A 26584-nucleotide genomic window follows, 5' to 3' on the forward strand; every position below is an offset into this window, starting at 1 on the left:
CTCTGGGTGATATAACCTCCCTTTTTTATGATCATTAATGATTAGCTTAGCAGAAACACATTAGTGTATAAAAGCTCAGAGGGCTCAGAAAGAGAGGAAAGTTTGACATTTGTTAATAGGTGCGTGCTTTGATTGACTGTAAAATAGAAACAGAGGTAAAAAAAAAAATGCAGAATTTTATTTTCAAAAAGTGAACTACCTGAAAACACCTAGCCAGCCAATGTAAACAAATAAATCTAACTCTTATTTATGGATGTGGACTCACTTTATATTTTATTTAATATCTACATGAGCTCTTATCTTATCTCTTATCTTACTAAATAAAATATAAATAAAGTAAATAAATAAAATGTGAACAAAAAAAAGTCTTCTGTGAAGTTTTTTACATGTGTAAATTATGCAGCACACAAAACAAATATTTAGGAATTTACATAATTTATTCTCAACAGTATGTGCTCTGACACAGATTTCAAATGGAGTCATGAAGGCCAAACAAATCATGTTCCTGTACACTAACCTTAACCCAGCATAGTCAGCACACAAAGCAGTGGTGACCTGAAACATGTAATCATTCGCAAAAACAGCAAGAAAAATCACACAGCTTTTCAAAAAAGAACCTTCTTTCTTAAACCCGTGTGCCAGTTAAATGTTGATTGAATTCCTGCATTTTCCCATGTTACTCATGGAAAAATATATTTCTAATGTTGACATTTTAAAGAAAACATGTTCTCTACTTGTGTAAAGTGGAAACAAGCACCAAAATAGCATAGAATATACAAACATGAGTCTCCTAACAAAAGCATTTCAAGTGCTTGAACATTAAACACATGCTCTGCCGATCACAGTATAAACACTACTATGCAAGCAAGATTTATTGCATCATGACATCAGACAGTTGGGGAAAGAGCTAGCGTGAAGCATCCTCCAGGGATGTGGGTTAAAAAGAAAACACATCCTACCTGCAGAGAAGGGGTGCAGCAGTAGACATAACTGGTCCACAAACCCTCAACCTGTGTGGTACAGCCAATCTGGAGGCAGGAAGATGGTGCAGTGTTAAGCAGTATCACTGCAGAGGACGGAGAACACATACACAGAAGCACAAACAGATTCTGTAAATTATTTCCTGTTGTGATGACATACAGAGAGTTTGCAAAAGCACAAATTTAAAACTGATGAAAAGTAATTCCAGGATGTCAGGCATCAAGCAGCTGCAGGCCATGCTAGTCACGTTTGGTTTTCTTTTTATTTTCTTGTAATTTATTTTCTTATAATTTTTGGTTTTCAATTTTCATTCATATTCAAGAGTAGCTTTAGTTTATTTTCACTTCTGTTCTGTTAAAAAAAACGTTATTTTTCATTGGTTCAAATATTTGTTTGTTTTTTAGTGTTTAATTGTACTGGTGTCTGTGTAATTTCAATTTATCAGGTTATGTGCAGGCTATATACCACGCCAATGCCTAGACAGGAAAAGAAGTCAGGGTTTCAACAGTAAAAAGGCAACCCGCAGGGCAAGTTTTGGTACCATTGTACTTCAGTAATGCTCTGAGGTATTGCAACAATCTTCTGCAAGGGTGTGGCATACATGGTATCTCTATGGTAGGTCAGCACTGCCTGTGGCCTGTTTCTACCCCCAGAGAGTTAGTACCCTGTGAGTCTGCCTTGTTCTTTTGTATTGTAGCATAGTCTCTAACATGTATGAGAGCTATATGGAAAACATACCAATGTGAGAAACTTAAAAGTTATTCTAATTAAATGTATCAATAGCAGTTACAAATGAAACCTTAGTGACACTAAGATCAAGCAGGATTATTCTTTTACATTAAACCAAAGGTAAACTAGGCCTTTTGAGGAAGCCAGTTCATTTCAGACTGATGAAATAGTATCTTACAATAATACAGTGGAATGGCTTCTTTATTACAAAAAATAAAAAATAAAAAAATAACCTTGACAAAGTATTACAGCAGGACTCCAATTTTAAACAGGCAAGCAGGAGGTGTAACTGTTAGCTGACGGCACCTACAGGGGGGGTTAAAATACTCATGAACTCTTGTACTATGAGCATTTGGTCAATTAAGTGATTTCTCAGAGATGATAATCTCAAAGTGCCATGCTGAACCTGCAACTGTTCAACTTGCCTGTTTTGTTAAACTGTAGTTGAGGTCTCCTCATCATCTTCAAGGTTTTCCTTGCTAACATGCTGAAGAAGTTAGTGAAAACTTTTTCACACTGCATTCCATCTTTTCTATATCACACATTATTCAAGGTGGTCAAGTAAAGTAAAACTTATATTTTACCAATAATGAATCACAGAGACTCATCTAATTGTGATTCCTATCTCTGTTTCCACACAAAGCGGGGCTCAGAGCAGTAGAAGTAGAGCCAGCGGCACATTGCAACAATGCACAAACAACCATAAACTGCTGCTGGCCATCATTAATGCGAGATAGACACGCCTGTGAAATGAAGCCACTACAGTGTCCAGTGGAATCCAAAACAAGCGGCTTCCATCGACAACAACCAACTACAGTCACAAGATGGCAGTGATGTAAAAGATAGATGAAAACAGGCACAGGTTTTATGACAGAGCATGAAAGGAGAGGATTTTTTTTAACTTTAGTAGGTTTTTGATGTTTATTTTTAGATTTGACAAGGCAAGCACTGCCTGCTTGTCCTGTTTTTAGTCTTGGTGGTCCTTCAGTATTTCCTTCTCAGTTCTGGTTATTTCCTCTTTTACTTTGTATTTAATTTTCTGTGGTGTCCTGTATTAGCTTTACTTCCTGGTTGCCATTTCCTGATTGTTTCCATTTTGTGTGAGAAGACATGTAATCAGGTCTACAAAGGCCTGATTACACGAGAACAGAACTAAAAATCAGACACAAGTTTGAAACTTATTGGTTGAAATCATCCTCAGAGGTATGACTGTCAATGCCTAACTGTAATACACAGTGGAGGCTCTTTCATGGTTTGAGGCAGCATTTCAGCCAGTGATACTGAGGATCCTGTCAAAACTGATGGAATTATGAATAAAGAAAAGTACTTTTAGATTCTAATGCACTGTGCAATACCAGCCGAAAAGCATCTGCATGACACTGGCTTCACTTTTCATAATGATGCCAAACACACTGCTATTGCAGTAAAAGAGTAAAAGGATACGTGCACAACAAAAAAACACAGTGGAGCTCTATCAGTCATGGCCTGAGCCTTCTCAGAGCCCAGACCTCAACATAACTCAAGCAGTATGGGATCATCTTGGCAGAATGGACTAAAAAGCTCCCAACATTCAACAGAGATGTAATATAAGGTAAAAATCATTTAACCTTATATACTACAGTATACATTTGCAGATGTTTCAATGACTCACTGCTCTTATCTCTCATTTTCCAAGAGCTTTTTGCACAATACTGCAAGGTTGCAGGGATATATAGAAAGTGCACATATTTTAGAAGGAGAAATGACCAACATAATTTCTTGGTTGGCTTCTGCTCACGTGCCTGGATGTGATATCATGTGACATGGTCACTCAGTATGAGTGTTTCTTGCAAATTACAGCGAGTGTTGTTTTGGTTATTTGCGTGAGAAGACATTTAAACTTATGATCCGGAGAGGAGGGGCCCGAAAGAAGGCAGGGAGAGCTGTGGTCACGTGAGTCAAGTGGCCGCAAAACAAGCACATAAGTAGAGCAAAGTAATATTCAAAATAAAACCAAACGGCTAATTTAAACCGGTATTCACCACACAGCTTTGCCAACGTGACTTTATTTTGAAAAATTTATCAGCGGAAGTAGTGTGTCTCATTAAGTATAGAGTGACGCAACTACAAAGTAAAAATCTCCATTTTGAAAAAAGAAAAAAGGAATCGTCGGTAGGGGCGTGAGAGAAATATTTTATAGATAGTGGGGAAAAGGAGCAAAAGGTGTTTTTTTTTTTTTAAAAAAAGTGAGTTTTGTATGCGTCGAAAAGGTGTGGATACACGTTTTTTCTGCTGCTGAAATGGGAAACTGTCATACCGTTGGACCAAACGAGGCCCTTGTGGTTTCAGGTAACGTAAACGCTTCGTGGTCGATGTGTGTTTAGCTGCTTGGCGCTTCAGGGTCGCTGAAGTAGAAGAAACGAAAAAATGTTTAATATAGCCATTATACGAAAAGCAACTAATGGCTTTTATTGTGTGCATTATAAAATGGGAAATAACGTGACCTGTTATATCACGGTAAAATCACCATGTGAAGCACTAAAGCGGGCGACAGCCCCGCGATCCTTGCCTCTTTAGGAAATCAGACGCATCTCCATGTTTTCTTTTCCCACATGTTGACGGGAGTACATGTATCTGGACAGTTAGGTCGAAATTTGGTAATAAGTGGACGAGCCAGCGTGTGTATCTTTCTGTATTTTTCCCCAGATAATTTATATTCTAGGTCCGCCGATTTCCTCTGTTAATACTCTATTATTGCAGTATTTCATCCGATTGCAGTGACGCTTGTTCAAGTACGAATACTAGTTTGTCAAGCAGCCTTTAGATGGTTTTGGTTTCCGCTGTTTATATTTCGGTTTCTACATGTGTGCTCACGAGTCTGGCTTTATATGATCATTTTAGTAAGAGTCAAACAAGCGTAATGTAACAGGGTAGGAACAGGACCACACGAAGCTGGACTTGATGTTTATTTGCACTGGTGGCTCACTGGTACTCTTGGCCTACAGGACTACAGCAGGATTAATTGAATTATGAGAGAAGGGCTTGTGCACGCTCCCGGATTTGCAGACTGCGTCTGTCACCACTGATGTTTCTAATACCCATAACACAGGGTACACAGAATATAGTCCTTAAAATTTTAAAAGCTACTGGCCATGTAGAAAACAAAACAAATATTAGAACCAGATAATAATAATTTCATGCATTCGCTATTGATTGTTTGAGAATCCTACTGTAGGTTCAAACTACGGTTTGGGAACGTGTTGCAGGAAAGATGTCCAGCACGCCTCTGTAACTGAATCGTTAAGTGCCGTTTCCTGTCTGATTCTCTTGTGATGAACAAATAACAACTTTGGGATTTTCCATTGTGCAAAAATCAGCATGTAATTCATCACTTCGAGGAATGTTGTTTAAGAGCAAAGTTGAGTGGGTGTGAGTTGCACATTCTGATCCTATGACCCGATTAGTCTCGGATGTCGAAAAGAAATAGCTTTGCTGTTTACATGTTTAGGGGCCAAAACACAACGTACTTTTCATGGCCTCAATTGTATATTAATGCCACCATCTCTCCATAGTGTGATTTAGGATATGCATGGCTTTTTGTCAAGAAAACTGAAGCTGGTAAAGGATTATTTGTAGTTTTCCTAAAGTGTCATTTATTGACGTGATTTATTGACCTGTAGAATGAATGCATTAGCAGGATAGTTGTCGCTTCAGCATTCCTCCATAAAATCAGTATGTTGATAATCATGTGACCAGACCAGAGTTACTATAGTTTTGTTTTTTTCCAATTTAGTTTTTACTTTTATTCCATTTTTGACTTTTTAAATCAGTTTAGTTTCAGTTTGTTACCAGAGTGGATTTTTTTTTGTTTCAGTTCAGTTTTTATTGTGTGAAAATGTTTAGTTTTATTTTAGTTTAATTAGTTTCAGTGTTAGTTTTCGTCTGTTTAGTTATTATTGTATAAAGGGCATATGTCAGAGGCAAGAGGAAAATCAGTACAGGTATTACACTATTTTTTGAAAGTCGTTGACTTGCAGTCTTTTACACATCCAAAATATCAATAAACACAGCCAATGACTCGTGTAATAAAATCAATAATAAAAGATAATAGTAATAAAACATGTAATAACATTTTACTTAACTAAAAATGACTAAAACTAAGACTATTTCTCCCTATTTTTTCATTTTAGTTAGATTTAAACATTTACAAAATTGTTTTAGTTAGTTTTATTTTATTTTTTTATTTTTTTTAAAAAGTCTAGTTTTTACTTTTTAAGTCAACTAAAATGTTTTTCACATCTAGTTCTAATTTTACTTTAGTTTTAAACTCTAAAAATTTTGACCTCTTGTTCAAATTTAATTTAAATTTAATTTTAAGGTTTTGAGGTAAGAAACAGTAATATTCAGGTAATGTGATGTCCTGTATTGCAGACAAACTTAGTTATGGTATCACAGTAGTCACAGTTTTACCAAGGATAGTGTGTACTTTTTCTGGTTTATGTACACAAGTGCTGCTGTTTCCTGTCAGATGTTAGTCAGTCAGGCAGCAAAGTGCCCTGTTGTTGGAAGCTTAAAGGCCTGCTGCGTCATAAAGGAAGAGGTCTGCTACAGACCTATAATTTCAGATGTTGAACGGTTTACTAAAAGTATTTGAGTTAGGGAAGTATGTGTTAATAAGGATAGTCTACTCCTGGCCATCCTCCCCTTTCTGTTATCATGTGACAGCTGAGAATGTCACACTAATCACTCATGATTACACCATGACGCTGAGGCTAGTGAAAGGGGCTGCCTAACCTAACTCAGTCTCATTTGGAAACTCTTGTCAGTGTCATTTTTAGAGGTTAGGAGGGTAATGGCTTATAAAATATTGAAAATAGTTTTATTGGTTCTGCAAACTTACTGATGAGGTGGCTCAACAGGTTACATTTAATTAAATGAACAACCGCTATCAGAGAAATCACATGCTGCACCACATGTGCAGCATGTCCCTTCATATTTTAGTCTCTGTTGTTTGGATCAATATTGAGATCTTACATTTTCAACATGGTTGCTGGATACATTTATATCTTCAAAACAAAAAAATGTATTTTTATGTAAATGTATTTTCTTGCTCTTAATAAAACATAAACTAACATTCACGTGAACTAAACAGCAGCCTGGCAGAATTTGGACTTGGACTCTGGTGAGGCAAAATGAGAGAGGTTGTGCTGAAAGGCAAAACGAGAATTATTGCAAAACAGAATGCATCACAATAATGATGATTATTATTGCACAATTAAAACTGGATAATACGTTTTAATTGTCCTTGGAATCCACAGTTGTAATAATAACAAACCCACAAAATCAGAAAGAATGGTTCCATGAGGCTGATGTATTTAAATGAGAGCTTGAGTGTTTCACCCTTTACCTGCTTTGTTTTGGAGAACCTTTCTCACGTAGCTGCTGTGGGTGATGTGGTTGGAAGATTGAGAGAAGGGTTTTTGGTTTTCTGTCTTAAAGCTACACATGATCCTGTTTAGAAACTGAGTGCAGAACAGAAAAGTGGGTCACTAATTGATCCTTTTCAAAACAGTGATACTAATTTCGGTTTGCATTAAATTTGCTTCTAGAGTTAGAAGTGTGCATTAGTATGAATTCGGGTGGTTTGTGCACAAAGTTTAAAAGAACCCAGACTGGATGTCATATTGAAAAAGTCACATACAACAGCATGTGACCTTTTGCTACATTGATTGCAGCCATGTGATGTGTTTTATATGTGTTGCTCCAAAGGTGGCTGCTGTGGCTCAGATCAGAAGACTTATGTCGTGGGAGGCTGGGCATGGGGCTGGTGGCTCGTCTCTGACATCCAGAGGTAAGATCTGTCTGTTCTAGCTTTAACCTGAACAAATGTGCTCACAAACTCAATCAGGAAACTTTTAAGATGAGGGTATCTGCAGGTCCCCACAAAAGGTTCTATAATACCTTTATGTCCTTATGGTCATGACTCAAGGTTTTTTAAGAGAACAAACACAAAAGATCTATGAACCATATGAAGAGCCATAATCAAGCAAGTTATGAGATCATTTATAAATATTCATGAATGGTAATAGTTGTATAGGATTTTTTTTTACAGGGTTTTGCTGTTCAGAGATCTTTTAAGTTAATAAATTCAAGAGTTAATTTGTTTTCCCACCTTACACTGTGAGTTAATCAGATAATTTCAACAAAGACATGGTGATGTAGTATACGTCTCCTGTTTATCTAATTGGATTATGTTTGGCTAGACCCCTTTTATTAGGGCACATGCCCCTGTAAGATCTCAGCTTTGCATTTTGAGTAACAAGGGCTTGTGTTTGGATTTTCAAATAGATAGACAGATATCTATCGGTCTGTCTGTCTGTCTGTTATATTTGTGCACAATAAGTAGTTGACTTAAGTCATTACTTTTGTTGTTCAGTTATGGTTATCATTAAGAGGAGAAGAGTGCAAATGTGCAATACTTTATCAGTTCAGTCTAGTTTCCTAATAGTTACGTGCAGGCTGTGATTTTTAGCCCTAAAACATACTGAGAATGTAGATATTTTATTAAGATTGCTATATTTTTACCTTTTAGCCATAAATTCCTCAGTAATTGTTAGTGATGCAGCAGTATTGCAGTGACAGTAGGCCAATAGTGAGTTAAGTAAAGTTAACAAGTAAAGATCATATAGATTTTTAAGTTTTCTTTGGTCTTGCTCTAAACAACTGTGTTGTCGACTTTGTATTAAAACAGAAGCACTAAAAGAGATTGTGTATGTCCTCATTACAGTAAGGATTTGGATCAGTTTGAAAGAATGATTGTTAACGGGTAATCATGTGACAATCTCAGATGATCTCTTGTGCAGTAATTCAAAAGTAATGTAATATGATGTAATGTAGTAATGTAATGAATTGCCTCTATAGGAAATAAATAATGTAGTGCATTAATTATCAAAGATGAATAATATATATTGACATCAAATTATATGAAACTAAAAGTTAATAAAAAACTTTAATTTTGTGCAAGTCATTTTGTAACTTTATTTTATAACGTGTGTGTGTGTGTGTGTGTGCACACCTAAACATATTCCCATACATATACACACACACAAAACAGAAGACATTATTCAGAGTTTAATGATGAATAAATAAGCTATTTGTGGCTAATAGAAACGCTCTAATATTAGAAACTAGTGTTTAACAGATTAGTGAGAATTGCAGCTGAGTATAGTCTGCTTTTTTCCAGCCCCAATGAAGAAGCATTAGTGGAAAGACAAACAGATGTTTCGTAATGATGATCTGAGGGAGAAGTACTAACAATATTTGTGAAACTACTGTAAACTGAAAATGAGCTAAACTCCTGTTCTGAAATAAAAGCCATCAAAGGAAATATAAACCTGCGAGAAGCTACTCACTAATGGTTTCATAATGAGCTACACCAAATTAAATTTGTGCCTCTTTGTTTCTCTGCCAGAAACCGAAAACAAGCTCTTTAGTTGGCTCTTGTTCATATATATTCCATATCAAGAAATAAAAACTGCTCCTTTTGTTTTTGTTCAGATGTCATATGCTGTATAGCATAATCCTGTAAAAAAGCAGCATTGATACTTCTTGTCTGTGGAAGTCCTGATATTAACTATCTTTTGTTTGCCTGCCTCTTTATTTCAACTTTGCTAACTTGCTTTGCTTTGTGTCATATTGATCTTGCCCTTTCTCAGTCCTTGTGTGCCTCCTTCACACCCATTTCGCTATAAGTGCTGCTCATTGGCTCTAGTTGCTAGGAAACATAATGGTTTGACCTTAAAAACAAGATGCAAAAGTTGAAACATGTCTGGATTTATCTCCATTTAGAGTTAAGTAGTCTCAGGAATCCCTTCTTATATTTTTAGTATTAATATTATTAAGAGCAGCAGGAAGGATCTTGTGCCACTCAGAGTAGTAGTCATCATGTCTGCTAACAGCCCTGTGTGCATAAGCCAGTAGCTGGACAGCATTATTATGGTGCTGGTGGTGGTGGAGGACTTCCTGCTTGTGATGCAGTAATCTTGTTAATGTTGAGTTGAGGCTCCTCACTCATTGATCCAGTTCTCTTGGAAAGAAAGGGAGGTGGAGCTGTTCAGCAGAGTCTCTGGTTCCCAGTGTTGCTGCAGTCATCCTCCCATGTCTTTGACTGAAACTGACCCAAACAACTTGGTATGAATGTAGTGTGTTTATCATAATACAAGGGTGGTAAGCCTCTTTTATCTGCTCTGAAACATAGTCATATGTAAACAGTTCAGTGTTGAAGCACGGGATAGGATCGTTTGTAATGGACATTCCTGTGTATTTGTGATGCAAACGTAAAGGATCAAGGATCCTGTTAACACTGGCTTGTAGGGCTGGGCGATATATCAAAAATTTATCGTTACCGAAATTTATGACTCTCATCGACGTCATTTTTCCCATGTCGGTAAATTCGGTATTTTAAAAAAAAGGAAAAGGCATGTGCAGGTTGGCGATGTTCATGTCCCTTTAAGACGCTGTGCTACGTTACAGACTTGACGGGGTGGAGTCACATGACTCTACTACCTTTTTATGCTGGGCAGACACTGTGCGATTTTTTTTTTTCAGTCGCGCGATTCAGCTCCTGCTCAAACTGTACGATTGACTCGCAGGGGTTAGAAGTTCATAGGTCACGATGCAGGGTCTCACACTATACTGATGCTCTGATGCGACCTGAGTGCTCACACTGTGCGTCCATAAAATGAAGGTTATAACAGAAATTCTGTCGCTCGCTCTCTCTGTCTTTCACTCACACAGACACGCACACCACCACCATCAACTTTGCTAAATTGCTAATGAAAAACATTGATCAGGCAGCTGTGATTGAGCAGCAATGTAGATCCAACTATTTTCACGGTTGTTGTGGTCGTGATAATTTTGTGAGGCCACATCGAAAAGGCTCGGATGAGCTTTCCAAAGTTCTACAAGTTGTGCCTCCATCGCTTGTGTCCAGATCACACGCTGCACTGCCGTGCTGCGCCGTCTTTTTCGCTGACATTTGTGTTTGCGCGTGCGCAGTGTGACAAACTGCGGTGACACCCTCACGACGGTCGCGAGGATTTCAAACAGGTTTGAAATCCTCACGACCAAGCGATTGATGATTGGGAGCTCGTCGTGAGGTGTCAATCGCTTCTCGTTACCCCACGTATACTATACGATGCATGACGCACGATGAAGGCCAAAATCGGGCCGATCGCCAAAACGGTCGCACGACTCAAAAATCGGCTCAAAATGGGCCAAAAATCGCACAGTGTAAGCCCAGCATAACAAGACGAGACACGGGTGAACAAATGGAGGACGATTTAAATGTTGAAGCAGCAGCGACGGAGGTAGAGCTGGTGGAGGAGGAAGAGGAGACGCTTGTTAACAAAAAAAAATGCATCATCAATTGTTTGGCAACATTTTGGATTCAACAAGGATGATCTTGATCAAAAAATTGTTAAATGTAAACTCTGCAAAAAGACTGTTGCGTCAAGTCAAGGTAACACAACCAACCTCTTCCACCACCTGCAGCACAAGTTTTTGTTTAAGAGTTTATAGTTTTCACTAGTCACATGGCAGTGCTTAGTATTTATTATAGTTTTTTCTGTGTTCAATTGACATTTGTGTTTGTGACATTATTTGTTTACAAGTTATAGTACCTCAAGGCCTTAGCAGAGATAGGCCTTTGTCCATGATGGCATTACATTTGCACAATCATTGTTTACTTTGTGAATAGCCAATGTGAAACATATTTATTATTAAACTATTTTGTTTACAAGGGATACACATTTTTTAGAGAGCATGGTTACATATTGTATCCTACACTTTTTATTTTGTTCAGTTAATAAATCTTAACCACTAAAAGTACTTACTACTATTGTCTTCATTTATTTTCAGTGACATTTTACAGTCCTTTAAAGTGGTAATAATATAATTGCAATTAATAGGTCTAGGGGGAATAATATTATCAAAATAACTGGAGGAACTATGCTGCCTGCCACAGCCCCATTAAATGAAAAAAAAAAAAAACGTTTGTTTTTTTTGGCACTTGGGGTGGTTATCGTCCATTTATCGTTATCGAGGTTAACTGCTCAATTTATCGTGATATTGATTTTAGGCCATATCGCCCAGCCCTACTGGCTTGATTCCATTAGTGATGTTGTGTGTTATCACACTTCATTTAAATTGTTTATAACAGCGACTATGACAAAAATTATGGTTTTAAAAGCGGTATCATCAGCAGCACATCATATGTAAAACAGGCTTAAAACCAGCAAAGCAGAAGGGCAAGTTTTGTGTTTTGCCCTTTCTCTCTTTTCTCTGCCTCTTGACCTTCGCTACTGTTATTCCTAACAGCTGTTGTCCAACTTACTGTTTTTGCCTTTGCTATCCCCGCTGCCTGCCTGCCTGCCTGCCTACGTAGAATGTCTCTGGAGGTTATGACCATCCTCTGTCGCTGTGAGAATATCGAAACCTCGGAGGGTGTACCCCTGGATGTGACAGGGGTGGCTCAGGTAATACATTTCAGAAGGCTGGGGGGAAAAAAAAAGAAAAAAAAAAGCAGTGGCTGGTGTTTGAGGCCGAAGGAAGACAAAAGGTGATGGTTCAGCTAATCGGCTAACATTGTCTGTGTGTTTTCATCCTCTTTTCTTCTTTCTTCTGCAGTCAGAGGAGACAGTCAGCTGTTAATAACTTTGCTGTAATGCTGTGCTCTGAGTCACCTTCAGCAACGGGGCCTCTAAATGAATGCTATAGAAATTAAAAAGAGGATATCAGAAGTCCAGAGACCAATCACAACTAATATAATAAGGCTAATTTTTAAATCAAATGCAACTCCTTAATGCAAAATCGATTGGATTGTGGATGGCATCTCATTTTGCTCCGTTGTTAGTGATCTGGAGTCCTTGGGTGAATGGTTTCACTTTGTCTTGTTTTTCTTTTCTTGTGTTCAGTCCCTTCCCCTCATTTGCTTTCCCTGAGATCATGTCAATTTTTATTTTATATTTTTCCACATTCTTCACAGGATAACGCTTGAGATTATGACCCTGCAGCCCAAGTGTGATGATGTAGAGACAGCGGAGGGTGTAGCTATTACTGTCACTGGGGTGGCTCAGGTAAATCACCACACATTTTTGGGACTCCCAGTTCAGATTTCACTAACCCCTCCCTCCCTCCCTTTCTCTGGCATCAGCCTCTAATCACAGCTGAGGTGGTATTTCATACAGGGGTCTCAAGTGCGTATGTGTAACATAATCTGACCAAGCTGGAGTCGAATTGACAATAGCACTGTGTCAAATGCTTCCTTATTTATTTTTGTAAAACCATAGGCAATATTATACAACTTCAGCTGGTATTCTGTGTCCGAGTCTTCAAACTTGATTTTCTGATTTGTAATTTGTCACCCCACTGCTCCCTGCAGCAGTACACCCCCACCAATTTTCTATGCTGATGATACAGTGTTATTTTCAGTCTTTCAGTGAATTAGCATGGCACACAAAAATGGGTCTATGAAAAGCCTAATTGGTGTTTTGTGGTCAATCTCAGTATATTATGTTATTTTGTATGCTGTTTATTTCTGCTTTTTTTTTTTTTTTTTTTTTTTTTAATTATTCAGTTCTGGGTCTGTCACATTTTTGTTTAAAATTCACAGACGCTAAAGAATAACTTGGGTAGTCACAATACCAAAACATCTGAGAAGCAGTGTATCATATGTTGGATCCATATTATTGCACTAGGTGTCACTGGAATTAGCAGGGGAGTTTTTAAATAGTCATCTTCTTGCGCACCTCCAGACTTCTTCCAGTGCAGCTGCTATTCTCAGAGGCTCTGTGGGAATTGTGCTCTTAGCTTTTTCATTCGTGCCTCTTCAGTGTGCGCCCCGCACACCAGGTATAGCAGAATTGGCTCGGTTTGTCCCCACCATAACTTTTTTCTTTCTTCTGACCACTACTCATGCTATGGCCTTCAACTGGGTCGGAATTGTCTCCAGGACCCAGATTGACTACCTTTTCTTTTCAAATATTCATCTATTGCTATTATGTGCTGCTTTGTCTCACTCGCAGCATGACTACGTCATTTTTTTCTTCGTCTTCTGTTTTACTGGCAGTCGGCAACCCATTTAATTGGAGGAAGAAGAAGCCAGTTGCTTAGAGTACCAATCAGGGGAAACCAGATAATCTTCCATGACCCCTTGATCCCCTCATGGCACACCTATGTGCTGCAGCACAGTGGTTGGGAAACACTGCGATAGAGGACTCTAAATTATTGTGGATCATAATGCAGGCTCTTACTACCAGCCCAGATTTAGGCCTTACTGCCTGGCATGAACATTATAGATTCTTTCAAAGAAAAGTCCTCTTTAGTCTGTGGATCGTAGGACGAGTTCCACTTTTCAGTGGTCTGAGATGACAGTCATGTCAGTTTTACAGAAGTTGATGTTTTCTGTCTTAAACTACTTAAAGTCCTCATGAAAATGCAGACACACCTGAAATTTCTGTGTTTGATTTTTTTTTTTTCAATTGTTCTGATGATGTAAATAATATTTGTAAAATGGTTAGAACAGGACCCCCAGGTACTGAGCTACCAATAGCAGCTGCAGTGTTCCAAAGGTGCCCAAGGAGACATGCTTCAAGGGTAAATTGTCCAGATTTATATAATCTCTATTTATTTATTCATACTTAGACCCCTGTGTTAAAACCACAGAGTCAACTTTTATTATAAGACACTTGCCTCACTCTATAACAAAGAAAAAACCTGAGCACTTTCCTGTTACACCATCCAGATGAACCAACAGAGATACCACATCAGATTTTGTTCATACCGTTTCAAATTAAGATAACACTGTATATATTGTTTTTTACCTTTATGCTTTGTGTGAAGAACTAAGGTGTGTTGCTTATGAAATCCATGAAGTGCTATAGAGAAAGTTACATTTTATTTATGTAATTAACACATTTTGAACTCTTAAAGAAATATAACGAAAGGAAAGACACCCAGCTGAACTAAAATGATCCATGTAGCAAACAAAAAATATTGTGAGCCGCCACCCTTATATCGCCTTTGGGCTTTTGGAGCCTTGACCTGACTTTTAAAAAATAATTGGGGAAAAAAAGCACTATGCTGCTAAAAAAAAGAAGAAAAATAGATATTTGCAAAATTCTGCCTAAATATGTATTTTACCAGGTTAAGATGTGTGGCGGGGCGTGGTCTGCAGCGCCGGTGAAAGGGAGGCGGACGCACCTGAGCGGCACCCGCAATCACGCCTCGCTGCCTTAACGTCTGTGCCATCTATGCTGTTGTTGGTGTGTGTCGGGCTGTGAGCTGAAAAGCTACAGCTGTATGCTACAGCAACCGTGTGTGAAAAGTGGTCAATAAAGAGATGCTGAAAAGCGTGTTCATGCAAACATCATCGGGTCTGCTGTGATATGTTTACAATGGGACTTCTGCTCCTGAACCTCTGCGCATTTCCCATATGCGCACAGCGTCTGCAAATCGGGGCTGTACGAAGTCACTTTCATCTTTACGCAGGACTGTAAGCTGTCATCTATGAGGCGTGAGCGGTGTTTGTTTTTAACATAGTTCATGGTGGAGAACAGCTGCTTACATAATGTGGATCCGAAGATCCATAATTGGCCTACCTGGGGTTGAAAGTCTCGATAAATGCACGCCATTTCGGCAGGTATACCGGCTTCCGCGAGTGTGACGCTTATTTAGAGCGATAAAAAATAATAAAATATAATTTTATTTTTATATTTCAATATCACAGTAATCTTCCAATTTAGGAGTACAAGTTTAAAAAAAAGAACTAACATAAATAAAATACAGTTCAGCTAAATACTTCAAATTTATTTTCCCAAACCACGCCGAGCCGCAGTATAAGGACTAAAGAGCCGCAGGTTGCCGACCCCTGGCTTACACCATAGGTGCCCTCCTAAAAATCATACTGCACATCAGGATAACAGTGACTTCAGCGATACCAAGGCTACAAGACCGATAGTTCAGCATTGCCTCTACACGTGCCTGATGCTGATTGGCACTGTTTGTAGTGAAAATAGAAGCAAACTGTCTTATCCTCTGCAATTGTCTCTTTGTTACTAGAAGAAGAAATTGAGGAGTAGCGGGGCTACATGCTGACTTTTTAACTAATAGCTTCTTTATGCCCTATGCCTTTTACGTAGCACCATTTAAATCAACATTTCACATTATTTTTGCTGTCTTAAATGTATTACTTAAAGCTACTTTCAGCTGCTCATTTATTCACAAGTGAAGGTTTTACTTGCAGAGCAGCATGTACAGGATTTTTCTTTCCCCAGTTTATGATGGCAAAAACTTATTGTTGACTCTTCACTCTAATCATTCTCTGCTTATTCAAACCAATTCTAACTGCGCCCTGGTGTGTCAGCTTATGGTAATTCAAAAATAGTAGAGAATATTTGCATTGGTGAACTAATTATTTCGTGTAACACAAAGCAAACCTCATAACCTCGCTTAAAGCAGTGCATGAAGTAAAGTAAGCACAATACTGCACAGCTGCTTTCATTCTGTCAGTCACATTAATGCCACAGATGCTGAAGTACAAATCAAAACCCATGTAGCCAGGCAGCGCTCCCTGGCCTTGGACTTTGCCTACAAACAGAGTCAAGACTCCAGAATGTCTTATTTTGCCTTGTAGATACTTTTTAAGCACAAATGTTGACTGAGTTCTAATTTGTAATAGAAAGCAATTATTTTGTGGATTTTCTGTTTAAGAAAATGTACGTATCATCACAGTGTTTTGTGCATTTCCATATCTTGCTCTTAATTACTTCCTGAATTTTTTCTTTGCCCGCATGCCATTAGTTCTTTTGTTTGAATGATGACGCCTCATTATCAGTTCTCTGTTTTGACCACCATTTTGCCACTGTATGTTCCTCTTCTCTGTGTTTTTCTACATGTGTGCTGACAATGAGGCCACTGTCTGGAGTTGAAAACCCCCCCACTTTCACACAGTTTACTTCCAGCAGACTCATAATGGTGTCCGTCAGATTGGTCCAGTCTAAGCCAAAGCCACTGTGAAATTTGTGTCCCATGGTAACAGCAAAGTCTTTCCTAATTCAAAGAGACAAATGAATTAGACTTGGTGGGAGACATCCATTTAAAGGAAATGAGCAGAATTTCAATCTAGGATGTGCGTTTCATTTCTGTATTGAATTCTTCAATCATATTTTGCCTTGTTACTTTAGGTAGGACTGTTTTTGAATCCTTCGATAACTTAATAGTCAATTTGCACTGGAAGGACCTAACAAATTTTAAAAAAACAAAACTGTCTACTGAGATTCTTTTCTGTACAGTCTGTGCATTTAGAGGAGGCAGGAGGAAGGGTGGTGTTACAAGTTGGAGTGGGGCTAGGTAGCAGATTAAGAGCTCAGGGCAACAAATGAAAATTGTTCAAGTCTTTATTCCAATGTCAGCCGTTGCACAGCGCCCCCTGCTGTCTGTTAGAGCTTTCCTTGGCTGTCTTGTGGCCTTTTCTGTTTTCTGGAAGTGACGACAGTCTTTCCTGACTTTGTGTTGCCCTTATTTCTGTTATGAGTGCATGTTGTAAAACATACCCGTGTGCAGACCTCTCGCCTAAGGACCCAGCTCACTCTTTTCTTTTCTTACAGCTCTGATGGACAACAATTTTATCCCAAACCTTTTTAACCCATTTTTTGATTACATGACTGTCTGTTTGTAAACGATCTCTCTTTCTATCACTGACTGTTTCTATCTTTTAAACCTCAGGTCAGTGACATTCATTTTTCTTTGTTTCTTTCTTGTTGTTTTTTTTTTTTTTAATGTTACGTGTCCATCATATTTTTCTCCCCTGTTTATTTCTATATATTTGAATTAACCTGTGCAACATTGATGTGAAAATCTAAGTCCTTGCATTTAAGAAGAGCAAAAAATCTAAAAGCAGAATACTGACTTCATCTGACATTAGACGGCCATGTATTCTGTAAAAGCCATAATAACATTTCCAAAATACTTTTATTGAAAATGGAGAGATGCTGTAAAAAAATTATTTACTCCCTTCCCAATTTCTTAGATTTTTGCATCTGTATCGTGCTGACATGTTTCAGATCAGCAAACAAATTTTAATATTAGGCAAATATAACTCGAGAATGAGACAACATACGATTTTCAACCTGATACCAAAGGTCCATCTACTAAAAATCAGAGGTCAAGTTTTCTCAAAATCTTGTGAACGTAATAAATCGAGAATGATGTCACCTGTGATTTTCAAAATGATGAGAAAGGTGAATGTAGTAGGAGGCTGACGGGTAACACTGGCAGCCAGCAGCATTTTTAAATGATTTCATTTATTAAAGGAAAAAAGTTATCAAAACAACCTGGCCCTATCTGAAAAGTGTATCTCAGGGTAAGACAGGGTATCTTTGTCTAATATTGAAATTGGTTTTAACTGAAAAATGTTAAAATAAATAAATAAAATATTAATTAAATACATTTCACGGCATTGTATTTACTCTATAAATAAGTATATCAATTACAAGAAATTTGTTTAAATGAAATGTGAGTCGTGTGGATCGACTTTACCCAAAGGCAAACTAAGAAAGTATTGTTGAACATTTGTTTGGCCATGTCATTGATGGCTGACAGTTTTGGCTTCCTCTTTTAGGTGGGCTGACAGCATACAAGATGTTCTTCAAACATTTTGCTGATTACTATGTCCATAGTTCTTTTCATGTGTAAAAAGCATAATGACATGCATACATCCAACACACACTGGCATAATAATAATAATGATAACAATAATAACAATAACAATAATAACAACTGTTATTATTATTATTGATATTATTGTGAATTTTAGGCTTTGTAATTTCAGCTCTTTGCATTACTGATGCAATGAAGGTGAACAGAAAAAAAAATACATTCTAAGTAAAAGGATTTTAAAAAATCTTTGTATAATATTAAAAGCTAGTATGTGTTGTCCTTATGTGTGCCACACCTGTGTGTTGTGCCTGTCTTTGTGTATTCACAAACACAGGCACAATGAATGATGTTCTCTGTCCATGTTGGCGTTAGGTGAAGGTGATGACTGAAAAAGAACTGCTCGGTTATGCCTGCGAACAGTTCCTGGGAAAGTCAGTCATGGAGATCAAGAGTGTTATCCTGCAGACCCTAGAGGGTCACCTGCGTGCCATCCTTGGTGGGTAGCTTCTCCAAACCATATGGTGACTCTGTGGTGTTTTCCTGCTTTTTGTTCTTTTTGGTATCTGCGCCATATGACTATGACAGTGATTGGAGGATTTTTTTTTTCCCCTCTTGACATATTGGCCCTATTTGTCAGTGTGTTTGGTTTTATTCAAATGTATTACAGGACCATGATTTTTGAGGCACTAAACACACTGACCGATCTTCCAGGCACGCTAACTGTTGAGCAGATTTACCAAGACAGAGACAAATTTGCCTCCTTGGTACGAGAGGTGGCAGCACCTGATGTTGGCCGCATGGGTATTGAGATTCTCAGCTTCACCATCAAGGTATAAGAAAGAGAACGTCAAGTTCATGTTATTCTGACTCTATTTTTCAAATATTTGTTTGTTTGCTTTTTAATTTCATTAGGTTAACTGCCTAGAACTGTGTACATTAGTGTTAACCTTTCTTCCTTAAAGGATGTATATGATAAAGTGGACTATCTGAGCTCGCTGGGTAAAACTCAGACAGCTGCAGTACAGAGGGATGCAGACATCGGAGTAGCAGAGGCAGAGAGAGATGCTGGCATTAGGGTAAGAAAAGCTTTAAGACGACGTTAAAACTTCTATCATCTATTGCTAATGGCTATTATTACATTAAGAAACCACCATACAGCACCTGATCCATCTCTCTGTCATTAGTTGTTGCACTCTGTCTTTTACAGGAAGCTGAATGTAAGAAAGAAATGATGGATGTCAAGTTCGTCGCAGACACCAAAATGGCTGACTCCAAAAGAGAGCTGGAAATGCAGAAAGCTTCTTTCAATCAGGAAGTGAACACAAAGGTATGAAGTTGTGTTTGTTGGGTTGAATGTGTCAGCAACAATTGTGAAAGTTTACCCTTTTAAAAAAAATTCCTGCTTCTGTAGAAAGCTGAGGCGCAACTGGCATATGAGCTGCAGGCAGCTAAAGAGCAACAGAAGATCCGTCTGGAGGAGATAGAAATTGAGGTGGTGCAGAGGAAAAAACAGATCAAAATTGAGGAAAAGGAGATTGAACGCACTGAAAAGGAGCTCATCGCTACTGTGAAGAGACCTGCCGAGGCAGAAGCCTACAAGATGCAGCAGCTGGCTGAAGGCCAGAAGTGAGTACTTTGCTGACAAATCCTCTTATCAGTCAAAAAGAAATCACTTTCAGTGAGAGGGGGAAAATGTTAAAGGGCTATTTCATTTATTTCTTAACTGAGACTGTCATAGCGGTTTGCTATATTTAAAGACATTTTTTTAACCATATAATGTTCAGTCTCTTTAGGCATAATTGAATAACTCACCACTATGTAAATAATGCTTTGTAGATGGAGGAAGTGTGCAAAATATGTAATACATATACATATATGTGGGCGATCGTGGCTCAAGAGTTGGGAGTTCGCCTTGTAATCGGAAGGTTGCCGGTTTGAGCCCCGGCTTGGACAGTCTCGGTCGTTGTGTCCTTGGGCAAGACACTTCACCCATTGCCTACTGGTGGTGGTCAGAGGGCCTGGTGTCGCCAGTGTCCGGCAGCCTCGCCTCTGTCAGTGCGCCCCAGGGTGGCTGTGGCTACAATGTAGCTTGCCATCACCAGTGTGTGTGAATGGGTGGATGACTGGATATGTAAAGCGCTTTGGGGTCCTTAGGGACTAGTAAAGCGCTATATAAATACAGGCCATTTACCATATATGTAAAACATAATATGGGCTACTCTTGCTTGTGCTGTTATTGGTCCATCAGCCGGTCATGCAGAAGACAAAGTTATAACCTACAAGAATTGAACTGAACCTGAGTGTTAAAAACAGTGAAGTGTCCACTGCAGCCGCTGTTTCTACTTTTCATGCTGTATTTTGAATCTTTGAACATTTTTTTCACACTTCTCCCATTCCTATTGAAATCTGCTGTTGCTCCTTTCCCTAAAGCAGAGCAGCTGATTAGTTGGACAGTGGGCCCCAATCTTTATCAATATCTGAAATTATTGTGTTTTTCTAATGCTAAAAAAAATGCCACATTATAGCTCAGCACCCAAGAAACATCATAGTAATATTAATTATACTGCTATTTATTATTCATTCTCACATATACCACGTGTAATGTGTAATGCCTGTTTATGTCTGCATGTCAAAGGTCGTGTGTCTATTAGTAATGAGATATTGGTTATGTAAACCAATAAAGAATTATTTTGCTGTCCCTCTAACACTGATGTCTGTCAGGATAAAGAAGGTGCTGACAGCACAGGCAGAGGCTGAGAAGATCCGCTGTATTGGTGAGGCAGAGGCTGCCTCCATTGAAGCTGTGGGGAAGGCAGAAGCTGAGAAGATGAGGCTGAAAGCCGAAGCCTACCAGCAGTATGGCGATGCTGCCAAGACCGCCTTAGTCCTGGAGGCTCTACCCAAGGTTTGTGATACAGATTTAAAAACAGTGCCATTTGTGGATTTTTGTTTAGTGTTTTTTGTTTGTTTGTTTTTTACAGTGTCTACACCATAAGAGCTTTGAGTACCAAAGTGATCTTATGAACTTTTTCAGACTGTTTAGCAGATTGGACTAGCAGGTTCTCTGGTCTCTGTGATCAAGGTTATGACTTTTTCAGAGTGGACTGCTTGGATAGCAGGACAGCCTCTAATATTTTTGTTTCATCACAATTCAGTTATGAGGAAGAAATTGTAGACATATGGTTTCTGGGGGTTTTTTTCGTTGTGATATAAACCATTAACAAGCAGCTCAACTTCAGGATTAGTTTTAGAACAATTACACAATTATAACTAACATTTCTGTCTTACAAATGCTAGAAAAGCATTAATTGTCTCACATATACTGTCTTTCTCTGATAACTTTGAACATAGACTTTGTTAAACATTTAGCATTTTTACTGAACAGAGCTGCAAAGGGTTTGTTCTGTTTTTATCACATGATTACTGTCTTGGAAAAAAATAAATAAAAAAATCCGTCCTCAGTTATTGAAGGTCTCAAACTGGTATTCACACTGTTTTTTCCAGATTGCTGGTAAAGTGGCTGCACCTCTGTCCAAGACCAATGAGATTGTCATCCTGAGTGGAGAAGGCAGCCGTGTAACTGGTGAAGTGAACCGTCTATTAGCTGAACTCCCGGTCTCAGTCAATGCCCTCACTGGGGTGGATCTCACCAAGGTAAGAAGGCACTGTACTGTTCAGAGCTCTCTGCTGAATATGAAACATAGTACAGAGCTTTTTTTTTTCTCCCCCTTCTGTCAATGAAAGTAATTACACAAACACACTTGCCATATGTTTATGATGGGTGTAGCCAATAAGGAAAAGTTAAACCACTAAGTAATCTGCGTTTTTAAGTGTTATAAGTTTTTCCGTCATACTTCGAGTTGCTGTCTGTCTCCATTGCAATCACTAATTGCCTTTTCAGGCAAACATATTTATGAATTATGACATTGGCTTGTTGGGTCCATAAGCCTGCAGTTAGATCCCGAGAGACTTAATCACCATATGTGGGTTTGTATTGAAAGGGCTTTGGTGCAGCAAAAAGTCACTTTTTTGTTTACTGCTATATGTCATCTTTATGGTTAGTTGTATATTTGGGTAATGATTGCTTATAAATAAAGAAAGTCTCTGAATACTTTTGGTTAGACATAAATATTTTTTCTCCCCATCTGCAAGCTGCAATTTCCATGCTGTCAGCTCATTATTCACTTCTTAAGAGACTTCCCAAAAATGTAGCACAGGAATGCTGTGCTGTTTAGGAACCGTCTGGGAAATCAAATGGAGAATTTCACCACCCACATATGAACAAACTCTGACAGTTATTACTAATCACTGAAACTCTTGTTGTGTAAATAAGCAACACTTTGTTAACACAGCCAGAGTTGTATTTTTAGCTTGTTCAGTGGCTCTCGAAATAAGAGAAATCAAGGCAGCTTTAAGAAGCAACAGATGCACTGTACTGTAGTTATTAACACTTTACATCCTTTTTAAAATTACTTTTGTTTATTCGTGTTACAGACACAATGAATATATTTGTAATGAATTCCTGGAGCAGGACCACACCTCATACATGCCCCTTCCAGTTCTCTGTCTATATATGAACCTCTGCACTGCACGCTGTTTGCACTCGTTTTCACGCCCCTCCCTCCCTTTTCCAATTCATTCTCATTAGTACATGAGGATCTGCCGCCGCCAGTCCCGACTGAGGCCTTGCCCAAACCGCAGCCTCAGTTCATGCTCGCTCCATCTGCTAGTATCTACTAGAAATGCTGTCAAACTTAATTGAAGATGTGGTCTCAGCTAGTTAATTCTTTGTGACTACATTTTTTTGTAATTACAGAAAAATATTTTTAGACATACTCAAATTAAGTGTTCATATTTGATGTGTGAATCTGTACTGATGAGTTAAATGTCAGTGACTTCCTCTGAAACCTCATCATGTCTAAGGGAACAGTTGCTATGACAGATGAATATAATGTACAGCTGTGCTGTGTGAGCATGACAGATGTCTATTAAACACTGTTCCAATGTGCTAATCATTGTGATCACACAGATACCTCTGCTCCAGAAGATGACCACCCCACAGAGCCAAGCAGCCTTCTGATGAAGCAGGCCTGGGACTCGTTATTCTCAATCATTTGCTGTGTATCTGCCTCAAGCATGAAAACTTTGTTTAGCCCTTGACCCCTTATGCAACTGCCTTTGACCAGAAACACTTGACACCAAATCAGAGGTTTTTATATTTTTAAGAGGTTTTTAATTTTCTAAAGGAGAAAATAATGCGGCCTTACCTCTGAAAGATCAGATTGTTTGTATTTTCTGTTGTTTTTAGTTCTTGTTTTAAACACGGTCACCCTTAATATTCTGCACTAGTTAGCCAGGATTATATGCTGCAGTTCTTCGCAGTCCTACTAAATCCTTCATAGATTAAAAAAGTCCAGACGCAAAGTAGGCGAGAGAAATTCAGACACAGAGAACTAATCAGAATACTGTACTCCTCTCCAGAGCTTTCTAAGTATATGCCTGGAATTCAAGCATATGTTCCTGTCTGATGTGTTAACATTCATTGATGATTGGAAATGGAGCAATAGGTGCAGCTCCTGCCTCCTAATTACACAGTCATTCAGTGCTCAGTTGTTGAAGTAGTTTGCAGTAGACTGAACAGAGTGTGTAATTCCCTCTTTGCTTTTAAACAGACTTCTTAAAGATTAGTGTACTCACCGTGATTATATAGATACAATGACACGTTACCTGTTACCAGTCACTTGTATGATAAGGCTTACCTCGCAGGATGTTATGTTGTCTGTCTTCTTGCTCCTATGTGCAGTGCCTGTTCACCACTCAAGTGCCCAAACCAGACGAAAGCGGTTTGGCTTTAGTTGGATTTCTGTCTGACTGTATCACTGTTATAGATGAATGTTGTTAGTTCTATGCGTATACTGACAGCAGTGCTCCCGCTTCTCTTTTGTCATGTTTGGACATGTCAGCATAAAACAAAGCCATATTTGGAAATGATTAGCCCAACAGTGACCCTGCATGCCCACCAAGGCTACTGAACAGTTCTGTATTACCTCAAATGGCATGTGGTGGACATTCAGGGTCTGGGCTTTTTTTGTGTGTGTGTGTAATTTCTTTTGTCCTGTTCCCCCGCCTCAGATAAACTTAGTCTTGCTAACATATTTCCCAGATGTCACTTGTGTGATTGTGTTATTTGTAATTTAAGGAGAAACTCCACAGTGATGAAGGAAAAGCATCGTCACTCTGACCTCTGTGGGTTAAGTTCCCAGTGCACCCAGTCTGTAATGACAAAGCAGGAATGTTACAGTCAGTCACAAGTTGGGAAACAAGCAGGTGATTTGATGGTAAACGCTGTACGCAGTGTTTGTGCTCAGGTTTGTTCTCAGTTTGATGAAAGCAAAGTGAAGTTCATGTTGGGGTCTGAGCAGCTGGATCTGTAGCTGTTTCTGCTGCTGCATGTCAAAGAAAACATGATTTGTTTTCATGTCAGATTTCTACTGTAGTCTGTTACTGTGATAGAAAATGAAACATTTCTTTAAACATGTTCCGACCTTGGCAAGTTCTGCGCGACCTTGAGATGATAAACAATTAAGAGTTTCACAGGTTTAATCATTGCTTGTAGATTTGGTTACCCTGTTGTAAGGTTATATAAATTCATTCACCTTTATACAAAAGTCAGTGTTCAAAGTAATTGTTCAGTATCAGAAGTTTTGACATGTACTTGCAAGTTTCAACCTGTAGATGGCAGAATCTTAGCATGATTTGAGTCTCAGTGAGTCCTTTGTTGCTACATGTCCTAAATCTAAATGTTGTACTTTTGTACCATCCTTCTCTGCTTTCCCAAACCAGCTTATTGTGCACAGCTGGCCTGCCCACCTCTGAATTAATTTTGTGCCTCTCATAAACAATATTGTGAACATTCATTAACCACTTTTCCAAATCTGTGACCATAATGTTTTGGTTTTTTTTTAATTGCCAGTGATCATTTATCGTACTGTTTCTCTCCTCTGTGAAATAAACACCGTCCATGTGGCTCTTTTGGTCTGTGGCAAATTTCATCTTGTTTCTGTTTTTTCCCCACATTAATGTTACAGTTCCACCTGTTGTTAAAGTGTTGTATTTGTGCCTGAAACACAGTTATGGTGAACCTTTTGATGTTTAATGTTCCTACTGTGAGAAGCCGCTGTTTACCGATACAGGTCATTCAGACCTGTCAAAGATCAGCTGATAATGAATTCACTGTCCCGGTTTGAAGCCGGAGTGCAGATTTCACTGCAGTGTGGATGAGTGAGAGTCCTCATTTTAATTCAGCTGGACAGCAGATCACTGGCAGTTTTCTTCTTCACTCAGGCGCGACACTGCCTCTTACTGCTGGTCATACGGCCAAATGTGGCTGATCATGAAAATTTCCCAAATTTCACCAAAAGTACTCACTTAAAAGTAGAATGTCTTTTATTTTATGTCTGCTTCAGTCAGCAGGTAACGGAGGTGTTACATGCAAGTTACCGTTGAAAGTCATCATTGTAACATTCACCAACGGCACCATTTCTGTCTGCAGAAGACATTGTATCTGAACAAAATGGTTAACAACTTCTTGTTTGCATTGCTCCTTTTATTTAGACAGAATTCTGTACACAGTGCCTTTGTTGAATAATGTTGGTCTACTTAAATGTGCAGATAGTTGAATACCATTCATACACTCGGAAATACTGATGGGATGATTTGTTATACTTTTGTTTTAGATTGTTCAAACTCTATTATACCTGTACTTTAACATCTATCCTACTAATGTATATTGGAACACACACAAGTATGTATGTATGTATGTATTTAGATGATAAATGAAGCATTCTAGCATTATTCCTTTGTAACCTGGACCTCTTGAAGGTCATTCATTATTTTGGCCAGCAAATGTAGGATATGATACCTACATTTGCTTTGTCTTATCAATGTAGTGGCAACCTCTGAGTAGCATTTGAGAGGAGAATGACCAAACATTATGCCTTAACTCCTGTCTTCATGTGAAACATGTCCATCTGTCAGAGATAAATGTAACTTCTATAAAATGATATTGTGAATATATTTCTCATGGTCTTGGATCCAGCATGGCATTTTAAGCATGTGTCCATGTTATTCTGCGTTGTGTTCCACCCTCTAAATAAATGTTTTACCACTTACTGTTGAC

General features: G+C 38.5%; 1 protein-coding gene across 3 annotated transcripts; it reads left to right on the forward strand.

The window, feature by feature from the left end:
* The first annotated feature begins 3815 nt into the window (after positions 1-3815).
* LOC146565338 (flotillin-2a) lies at positions 3816-26577 on the forward strand. 3 transcript variants are annotated; one of them, XM_085288401.1, is made up of 11 exons: positions 3816-4038; positions 7459-7540; positions 12134-12224; positions 18778-18901; positions 19117-19235; positions 19368-19481; positions 19613-19732; positions 19817-20031; positions 21127-21310; positions 21910-22059; positions 23435-26577. In XM_085288401.1, exons 1-11 carry the CDS (start codon positions 3990-3992, stop codon positions 23483-23485), a joined length of 1299 nt encoding a protein of 432 aa, XP_085144527.1. In that variant the 5' UTR covers positions 3816-3989; the 3' UTR covers positions 23486-26577. The 3 variants fall into 3 exon arrangements, with proteins under 3 accessions (XP_085144527.1, XP_085144526.1, XP_085144528.1); XM_085288400.1 differs by lacking the exon at positions 12134-12224 and adding an exon at positions 12734-12824; XM_085288402.1 differs by lacking the exons at positions 3816-4038; positions 7459-7540 and adding an exon at positions 12734-12824 and having other exon boundaries at positions 12160-12224.
* The last annotated feature ends 7 nt before the right edge of the window (positions 26578-26584 follow it).

Source organism: Mchenga conophoros, linkage group LG10 (assembly GCF_057382185.1).
Source record: "Mchenga conophoros isolate Kocher_MC1m ecotype Shallow Benthic linkage group LG10, M_conophoros_male_GT1.1, whole genome shotgun sequence".
Lineage (NCBI taxonomy): Eukaryota > Metazoa > Chordata > Actinopteri > Cichliformes > Cichlidae > Mchenga > Mchenga conophoros.

Excerpts from the sequence above, each read along its gene's own strand:
- LOC146565338 (XM_085288401.1), top strand. The coding sequence starts at position 3,990 with ATGGGAAACTGTCATACCGTTGGACCAAACGAGGCCCTTGTGGTTTCA. Across the intron at positions 19,236-19,367 it reads TTCTCAGCTTCACCATCAAG|GATGTATATGATAAAGTGGA; the intron begins GTATAAGAAAGA and ends TCTTCCTTAAAG. Across the intron at positions 19,733-19,816 it reads ATCAGGAAGTGAACACAAAG|AAAGCTGAGGCGCAACTGGC; the intron begins GTATGAAGTTGT and ends CTGCTTCTGTAG.